Consider the following 10,132-nt stretch of genomic DNA (forward strand, 5'->3'; position numbering starts at 1 on the left):
CTTGTATAATTAAATTCATAACATATTTTAAAATTGAATTCAAAACGTTTCACTATATAATTTTCCGATACATTGAAGTCGGTCATGTATTCTTTTAATATATAAAAATAAAAAGATTCCACTACAATACAAGATGATACGTGCGACAATTTCATCCAAAATTTTAATATAAAACAATAACCAATGTCGGCCAATTAATAACGCATAAAATATCTACAAAATACCATTTTTGCTACAAATCAGAACATCGAGGACCGAAACAGAACTTAACAAGAATAAAGGGGTAGAATACGTAAAAATAATAAATACTGAACTTCTCGGAGCCTCTCGCACCCAAATCGCGAATAATACCCCACCAGTGACGCATGTTATTCTTTGTAGACACTTCTAAATGTTTATAATAAAAAAATTCTCTCATTTAGATCATTTGATATAAATCAATAATCATACTACTTATTTAATACATAAGATACGTTACAAATAATTTAAAATTATTGTGTTAACCAAAATAATAATTAATAAATTATCCCAAAAATAAAAAAATAAAAATAAAAAAAGTAAAGAAACACAAAAGAGTTGAATTTTCAATTAGCTGGCTGGCTCATATCTACACACACAATCGTATATGTTCCCTTTAATCAACTTTTCAGCCAACCGTTGATTCTTCACCATCGCAAGCTACAAAAAATAAATAAATAAAAAATCACAAACATATTACTTTGAAAATCTACACAATTATAGCAATCTCATCCTAACAAAAAAAAAAGTACACAATGCTATAATATTACCTTGAGAGCATCACAAACAAACCGAGCATTAAAGTTGGTATGTAAAGATCGCCCCATACCTTCCAAAATGACCTGAAAAATACAAAAAGTTCACAATAAAAACTCGTTTGCAATATAGAATTTTGAAGAAAAAAGAAATCCAGGTCAGCATACCAGGTCAGCATCTTTGGCAAGAGCAGCTAGGTCAGAGCTGACCTGTCTCAAGTCAATGCATGGACTCCCACAGCCATTTTCAACCACCATTAATGGAGTTGAAGATGATTTCTCTCTTGGACTATCTTGAATACTGATCATTGCATCCATAAGTAGGCCACCAGCTTCAGCAGCTCCACGAAGAATGTCACAGTGCTGTTTGTTTTAACAATTTTTGCTTCATTATAATATTCTTTTTTTTTTAAAAAAAAACGATGTTTTAAAAGATTTGTTTAAAAAAAAAGTTTATAAAACCTTGGCAGCCTCGGCTACAATTTCCGGAAGTTCCATTGCAGTTACATCGTTTAGCGCCGGAAGAGAATTTGCAACAAGCACAACCTGAAAAAAAGAATCAATAAATAAATAACTTGTCATCTTTTATGGGTATTTATGTCATTTCACATCTTTTTTTCTACATTGACCAATGCCAATTGTAAAAAAAAAGAAAAAATTCTGCAAAAAGGTTATTCTTCCAGCAATCCCAATGCTGGCCCACATAGGTGACTCGGCATATGACTATATTTATCAACAACCCAAACCAACGCAATATTTTTTAATTGAAAAAAAAAAAAAACTTCTTCTTCCTCCACATACACAACGCAACGATTTCAATTTTTGTTAGTTTACAAGCAACCCAACATGATCTTTCATTAGAAAATGTTTTTTTTATTTATTATCAACTGTAATTATTATTGAGTTATTTGAAATATAAACAATTTACTTTATTTTAAAATATATCAAAGATTTATGTACTTTTATTATTTTATATTTCAAATATATAAGAAATATATTTTTTTAAAAAAACATATATGGAAATATATCAATATTGTTCTCTATTTGTAAAGAAAATTCTTTTACATATTTTAGTGTGTTTTATTTTCTTTAATGAAGATAAAGTTTGATTAATAATCAAATAATTATGTAAAAAAAATAATTTAACCTAACCAATGTATGTATGACACATGGAGGAGAGAAGGAGCCGAATTTTTACTATTTTCTTTTTTGTCTTGTATTAAAAATTGGTTGGATCATGTTGCTAATAAATTAAATGCCAGTGAGCATTGGAATTAAAACTCCCACATTGCAGCTGTTGAGACTCAAACCCTTGACCAACTTTGACCAACTCACTTCAGTTCCACGGCGCAAAAGTTCACGGGCCAATGGAAGCATGCCCAAAACAACATCCGCGCCCGCATTGTCCACAAAAAGTAAAGCCCGTTTATGACGTGGTGGTTTATTCTCCCCAAAACCCATTCTTTCCTTAAACGCATCAAAATTGTCCACCTAAAATATAAATATATAAAAAAAAATGATTTTTTTTTATTTGTTAAAAAAGATTATGTAATGTAAAGTGAATAATTAATTGTTGGAGAAAAAAAGACTTGCCCTCCAAGGTCTTTGCATTTTTTTGCGACTCATTCTATAGATTTCAATAATAGTTCCTTTGTGATAAAGATCAACACAAGCACGAGATCCCCAATCAAATATGTTTGCAGCAAGAACGCCTTCTATTAATGTTAGTAATCTTGTTTCCTGAAAATCAAACAATGTTTGCATCAAGATTCATGAAAAGATTGTATTTCTATAAGGAGTTTGTGTTAATTATGTAATTCTTTTTTCCTTTTAAATGGTGTTATAACTTATACCTCACTCATACTATCAAGCTCCATTAGAAGGTCAGGCAAGACAGCAAGTGATGCCTCGTTTTCTCTGCCATAAAAAAATGAAATTTTACATGGGTTTAAAGAAAAATAAAAAAAATTATATACATAATAGTATAATTACCTTTGTTTTATAGTGCTATATGCATCAAAAAAGTTGAATTCTCTCAAGCATTCTTCTCTCAACTCAAGCAGATTTGCTAGCCCTAATTTTCCATAAGCAGCAGGCTCCTCCATTAACCTGTAATCAGTTGTAAAATACAACAAGTTTGAAAAAAAAAACTATGCGAAAAGATCCAAGCTTTTGAAACTTAGTTTTTATATTGTTGTAATTTTCCCAAATTAGATAATCTTTTTATGGAATTTAGTCTTACCTTGCCAAATGTGCAGAAAAAGCACGAGCAAATGCATCACCTCTTCTTCTTGCATCATCTGTTCCACCTTCACTTGCCACTGCCTGTAAATTTTCTAACAACTTTAGAGGTAGTGTTTGGTAGGAGGGAATGGAATGGTTCATTCCATTGGAATGAAAATGAAACTGTTCATTTTGCCTAGTGGAATGGAATGTGATTCCTTTCTGTTTGTTAATAGTGTTTGTTTCATTTAATCATGGTATGGAAAGAAAGTTTGTAATATATAACCCATTTACCTTATCAACAAGATCTGGTAAATGATCAGACAACACTGTGAACCAATATCTGCAACAAAACAAATATCCAAATCAACAAAAAAAAAAAAGAACAATAACCCTTTTATCTCATTGACCCAAATAAAAACTTAAAAACTTACTGAAGCTCATTGGGTTCTGCAAGATCAATAGTGTTGGGTTCATAGCTGCAAACAAGATGAATCTTTAATCATTCAAACATGTAGTTATGTAGATACTAATTTATGGAAGCAAATGAACATATAAACATATAAAATAGTAGTGATTTGCATACGTTTTAGGATCAGCCAACAAGGGGAAGACTTCTAATGAGGGAACAAGATGAAGAACACCAACATTTAAATTACTTTCATCAGAACGAAGGGTGTCTCCTTTTGATGATGGAGCTTCAAATCCACCTAAACCAGTAGTTCTTGGAGAAGCCATTGGAACAGGAGCAGTTATTTTAGTTCCTTTACGTACAAATTTCTCCATCCATGATATCTGCAATAAGTTATAAATACAATATTAGGTCAATAAAGTAGTAACCTTTAGCTCTAAAAGAATAAACAATAATATCTAATATTTCGAACTAAGTTATCATGCAAAGTCAGAGAAACACATAGATCAAAAGGTTATGACTACATGAACAATATGAACATTTATTTATATACCAAAGTGATGAAATGCAACTTGAATATTCCAAATCCAGTTGAATTAGTTCAGGATTTAATAAAGTTGGCAGATGAACAAAATGCTAAAATATAAAGCATTTTGACTTTTTAACCTAAATCTCAGTCACTTCTGAATGCATGTTGTAACTTTCTTTTAATATTGGAAACTGACAATGGTATATAAAACTAATAAGAAAGAGTGACCACACATTTAAAACCATTTCATTTTGGATTTCATAAGCAATACATACATAAATGGGCATTATATCACAAAGATTTTCATCATTACAACAGGATTACAATACTTTCTGATGTGCCAATGTAACATAAATAACTCTACACAGTTTCTTCAAAGCATTGAATATGACACTAATTTTATTGCAAAACAAATTCATGCAAAACCCATACATGATCTTTCCTATTTCTATTTTACACAAGAGATACATATTAAAAGCAGATACAAGATAGAATTGCCAATCAAGTTACACATTTTTCTCTCTCTGATTGCTATATACAAGATCTGGACCTTTGTATCCACCCTTCAAAAGCCATAAAACATGCTCACATCACATATAAGGACATTAGTTACCCAATTTGCATCAATCTTGACACTAAATGTTTATTATAAATCACAACTCATTCTGCTTTATGTTAAGTTATCAACTGACCTAAAAAGATTAACAAGTTGAGAATGAGTCGAATAATGTATGCAGTTATTAAAATATTAAATCATTAAAGACTCAAAGACTAATGATAGCATGTTGTTTGATCATATAACTCATATTATGTTTGTTGACCATATACTTGCCTTCTCATTTAAATCCCCAAGTGGAGGCCCATGGATCTTTCCTCCAGTATATGGAGCACCCATTGGAAATCTTTCCACCAATTGATGAACCATTAAATCATCTAATCCATGCTTTTCATAACTCATAAATGCACCTAAGGCTCCTAAAAAACCTTCATGGCGCAAAAACATAGCTTGTGCCCCTCCTTTTGACCTAATTAAAAAAAAAGAATAAGATCAAAACAAAATTTTCTTAAATCCTTTTGCTAAAAACTTAAAATCAAATGTCTAATGGAAAAAGATTGTAATCCTTACCAAAATTGAATGGCAAAAGAAATTGTGTCCATGGTATAAGCATGACCCCTTATGAAAAATCCTCCAAAAAATATTCGTTTAATTCCAAGTTGCAATGCAGTTAAATAAGATATCTACATAAATCAAATCGAAATCAGATTCACAATATACATTCTCCATTATCTTCTTTGATATTACATATGCTAAGGACTTATGCACAGGTATTAATCAACTATGAAAAATGGTTTTATTATTGGATTTAAAGGAAACACATGTTTCATCAAAGACAAAATCACTATCACATCATACCTGGCCTATATTGTAAGAAATCATTCGGAGAAGAGAGAGAGAAATGTCTTCAGGTCTATAGTCTTCAATCTCCTTGTTCTCTGAAATTGCTTTACCAAAACTGGAAGCAATTGTTGATGCAGAAAGTCCAATCTGAGATGATGTAACAGATCAAAGGGTAATCAAGTCAAAGGAGTGAAAAAGTTATAAACTTTATTTATACGTTTCATAAAAAGACATAACATTTACCTTTGAGTAATCTAATCCCCCATAAATGTCCCCAACAAGCATATCTACTGAGCTATTATCTCCCCTTTGACTCAACTCCAAAAGCTCATCAAAACTGAAAGAACAACGTTATTGTTACAAGATTAGTCAAAGTGGAGAGTCAAAGAGTTGACCAAAGTGGTCAAATAAGAGTAACCTCTTGCACTTAGTCAACAGTCTCCCTAAGCCCCAGTATGTCCCACCACCTACATTGGTCCCACTAACTCTCTGAAACTTCCCATCTCCATCAACCTACATAAATGCAAAATACTTAATAAAAAAGATCAAAAGAATCAAAAAAGAACAGAAAAAAAAAAAAAAAAGTACCTTTATCATGCTAACACCAGATCCGATATTAACAAGAAGATATGGATACAAATCATTATGGTCTATCTGCACAAACTCTTTATGACCTTCTTTATGGGTGAAGGCTTCATGTCGAATCGCCTACATAAAATTTAGTTTTTTTTTTTTAAAACCTAATTAACATATGCATGGATTTATTAAATTTATTCATGAAAAAGAATAGAATAGAAAAAAAAAAGCACCTTTAGTAAAAAATTTGCACCAGCTACAAGACAATCCATCTCATCTTCTTTTTCAATGCTAACTCCGAGTTTTTCTTTGAATAAATCAGCAAACTTGTATGCCCCACCACCTGTAGCCTTTTCAAAACATTATAATAAGTTAATAGGTAGAAAAAGTGAAGCAGGATACATATGTAAAATGATTAAAGCTATAAAAATATATAAAGATGGAAGCATTAAACATTGATGAAAAAAACGTGTGTGTACCTTGATTACTGCATTGTCGTTGTCTAACCAATGTTTATATCAATATTCATATCATACATGATAGAAAAAAATATATATAAGTTTAATTAGATGAAAAGTATAAGTGAAATGAATAGAAATAATAAGGAAAGAGTAACAAAAGAATTGCACCTCCTCTGTGAAGTTGTTTTGAGTGGATGAAATCTAAACATTCATTAATTTTAGCTGTTTCAAATTTCACAAAATGCAGCCTCCCTCCAAGGATAGGAAAGCTCCTCCTGTTACCATTTATAACTCCAAATCTCTCCTTCATGGACTTCTTTCTTTTGTCATTGACTAATCTATCCTCATGTCTTGAAAAATAAACTAACTTGATGAGAGAGCCTGATGCAAAGTCGTTGAGATTAGATAATATTTACAACTACAAAGGCATTCAAGAAACACAGAAAATAAAAAAGGTCTTTTTTTCATAAAGAACAAAGAGGAATCTTGTAAAATTACAACTAATTGATGGAAACTGAACTAAGAGAAGAAAACTTACCTCCAATGTCTAATGCCAAATGTGATATATCATCAGATTGATTAGGCAAAAGAATGGTGGGATCTCTTTCTTCAAAATTCCCTTGAATGGCTGCTCCACTAAGATCAAGCTGTGGCCTTGAACTTGATCTGTGAATTGAATTTGCAACAGGTGGAACCATTTCTTTTCCTGTATCTTCTCCCTCTTCTGAGTTACTTTTCTCATTTATGTTCTTGGTTTCTTCATTTATATTCATTGCTAAATTCAATGTTATCACTTTCTCCACCTAACCACCTCCTAAACAGGTCAATATCAAATTGGATTCCTCCATTACTTCAATTCATATACAGACAGACAATTCAGAAATAAATTATTCAGAAATCCACACATACGAAGGCACCAAAGAGGTAAAACCAAACGAACGCACAAACAACAATCAATAAATGTTTAACATTAAATACAGTATACCAAATCACATTATCGATACAAAATTTATCATACCCACATGGGAATTAATAATATAACTACAAGTTCAGCTAATAATTGTAAAAACTAATAAATAATGAGCCCCTGATATGGACTTTTTCGAATTTCGATTAACTGGAATCACTGTACCCTTTTTCTTTCTATAAAATTCAAGACCAACCCAATAAATTGTGCGGTTTTAAGCGACTGACATGAACATTGATCAAAGAATTTAATATGGATCGCTGATTTTAAATGAAAAAAGAAGTGATACCCAGCCAGACACCAGTTTTGGGTGAACTAACGATATGTAATCGAATCAGAAGCAAATAAAGCGGTAGTTGAGAGAACTAACAGATTGAATTTGTTGGGTTCTTGGTAGGAAGATTTTAGGAGTGTGAGAGTTCGACAAGGTTGTTCGTCTATGTCAGCAGCTTTGATCGGTGCTCTATCCCGAAGAGCAGTTCGCCTAACGAAGTACCTCTACAGTTGAGCAAAGTTATTGGATTAGGATCTTCAAAGTGGAAAAATCTACAAATGTGTACTCAAAGACTTGAAAGTAGAAGACGTGAATTACAAAAATGGTCCCTCCACTATTCATAAAATAGATAATGTCATTCTTGTCCCAAAGAAAGTATATAAATTTTAATATAAATACATCCTTAAAAGAAATTGTCGTATACATGTTTAAAGGTGGTACTTAGATGTTAAAAACACCATTACCAAGAAAATGAGGAAGAGGTAAACTTGTTACCATTCCTACATGGCATTTAGTAGGTTTGTTTTTGTCATGTATGTAATTTCATCCATATCTGTTAATAAACATTTCAGTTCTCTGTTTATTAACACCATATAAAACATTTTCCTATCAAACCATTCAATGTGTTCTTGAAACTGAAGAGCAACATCTGAATCTAGGTATAATGGCAATGTCTTTGTACCTTCAAGTAGAATTTAACTACCAAAGAGTATTTGTACGGTACCCTTTTACATGTTCTAAAGGCAAAAAAAGTGATGGGTTTTATTCATAGGAACATCTTATGTGCTCATACAAACCCTAATGCTTGGATCTAGGTTTCTCTATTGTACATGCAATTCATCCAAGACTATAAACCCTAGATCTAATATATAATAATCAATATAACATATGAATTAGGGTTTAGATCATACCTTGATTGTTATATAGTAATAACAATCTCAATTCCTTCTTGTATTGACTTTAGAAAGCTTAGAGTCACAAATGTCACTCCTCTAATGGCTCACAAACACCAAGAGCAAAAGGATGAAGAGGAGAAGAGAAGGAGGCTGCCCAAAACATGTGGAAACCCTAACCAATTAGTTCACCACGTTTTTGGGGCTTAAGGGTTCCTTAAATAGTGAGGCTATTAGGGTTATCTAACAAGGAAACCCTAATTTGGATGCTTAGGCCCTAAGCAACCCATGAACTCCTTTCTTAAAGGCCTTTGGACGATTTCTAATGGGTTTCCCCATAGAATTCGTCCACCCCTTTAATATGGAGTCCATTAGCTCAATATTCAACTATCACACAATTGACAGTTCTAGTCCCTTAAGTTTAATTAATGTCTTTTAGCCACAAACTTAATTCTTATTAATTCTTGACTAATATTAATTAAACAATATGATTTCTCCTTTAATATATTATTCTCATAATATATTAATAAATCATAATTAATTCTTTCTCTCCATAATTCATCCTATCAAGGTACTTTGGTGAAGGCAACCCAAAAGGACCATGCATCATCGGGTCAAGTACATACTAAAATAGTTATGGACTTAGACACTAATCCAACAGTCTCCCACTTGGATAAGTCTAATAACTATTCTGCATATGACTTCAGATCCTGATCTGCAATCGTAGCTTTCCAAAGCCGCTGTCAACTCTGATCTTATCAAATACGTGTGTCCTTAGATAAGGGATCATATATTCCTCCATTCTGGATATCGTATAGACTGAGACATGGATCTAAATCATTCTCTCTGTCTATGTGTTGTTTCCCGAATTCAGATTTATGACGACTGACAACAGACTACAATTGAACACATCAATTTAGTCCCGGCTTGGCCAAGCACTTAGGTGCCATCACTAAATCATCGAGTGGCCCACAGATATCACTTTTATCCTACTTTGAATAAAAGGAACGGATAAACTTTGACTTAATGCTCGCTTGCACTCACTTACCGAATCACACACAACAATATGTTTTATAACACCAAGTTACTGGTGCGTTTACATATTATCAATGTGCAACCGACTCGCAAGATACAACTCACACATCTCGGTTTCAAGAATATAAGATGTTATCGTCTCACCAATTACTCGTGATACTATCCATGAAGTGATCCAAGTGAGCGTGGGTTTAATCCAATGCTCAAATCATATTCATAAGCACTCATGAACGTTGCAGCAAACATTTGCTTATGTCTAATGCTATTTAGACAATCCACACACCAATTCATGACAGTCTTCATTCATATCTACTTCCAACATATGAACGACTGTGGCCCGTTTGAATAATTTGACTGTTCTAAACCAATTAAATTATTCAGGAAGTCAAAACATGCAAAGTGAAACACAAGAATAATACTAATTCTATATGACCTCAAACCTTTGAGTATAAATAAAACACCTTTTATTTATCACCATATCGATTACTCATTATTTGTTGTTTCGGTTAATCGACTTCTTACTTGAATTATTACAACACTCGTCCCATGCTCTTAGCATGCACACAATGTTTACCTACGGTTCTTACTTT

At 32.2% G+C, this 10,132-nt stretch overlaps 1 protein-coding gene across 3 annotated transcripts; it reads right to left on the minus strand.

Moving 5' to 3' along the window:
* Positions 1-426: 426 nt before the first annotated feature.
* LOC145102511 (pantothenate kinase 2-like) lies at positions 427-7,876 on the minus strand. 3 transcript variants are annotated; one of them, XM_079039915.1, is made up of 23 exons: positions 7,711-7,876; positions 6,912-7,176; positions 6,542-6,754; positions 6,392-6,414; positions 6,146-6,262; positions 5,925-6,044; positions 5,755-5,849; positions 5,580-5,673; positions 5,352-5,483; positions 5,064-5,176; positions 4,770-4,962; positions 3,583-3,791; positions 3,431-3,475; positions 3,291-3,339; positions 3,016-3,098; positions 2,766-2,882; positions 2,627-2,690; positions 2,367-2,513; positions 2,109-2,264; positions 1,236-1,319; positions 942-1,136; positions 789-860; positions 427-678 (listed from the first exon to the last, which is right to left on the minus strand). In XM_079039915.1, exons 2-23 carry the CDS (start codon positions 7,144-7,146, stop codon positions 589-591), a joined length of 2,646 nt encoding a protein of 881 aa, XP_078896041.1. In that variant the 5' UTR covers positions 7,147-7,176; positions 7,711-7,876; the 3' UTR covers positions 427-588. The 3 variants fall into 3 exon arrangements, with proteins under 3 accessions (XP_078896041.1, XP_078896040.1, XP_078896042.1); XM_079039914.1 differs by having other exon boundaries at positions 6,912-7,187; XM_079039916.1 differs by lacking the exons at positions 6,912-7,176; positions 7,711-7,876 and having other exon boundaries at positions 6,146-6,255; positions 6,542-6,731.
* Between the last annotated feature and the right edge of the window lie 2,256 nt (positions 7,877-10,132).

Source organism: Lactuca serriola, chromosome 4, assembly GCF_051521515.1.
Source record: "Lactuca serriola cultivar US96UC23 chromosome 4, Lser_US96UC23_V15, whole genome shotgun sequence".
Taxonomy (NCBI): domain Eukaryota; kingdom Viridiplantae; phylum Streptophyta; class Magnoliopsida; order Asterales; family Asteraceae; genus Lactuca; species Lactuca serriola.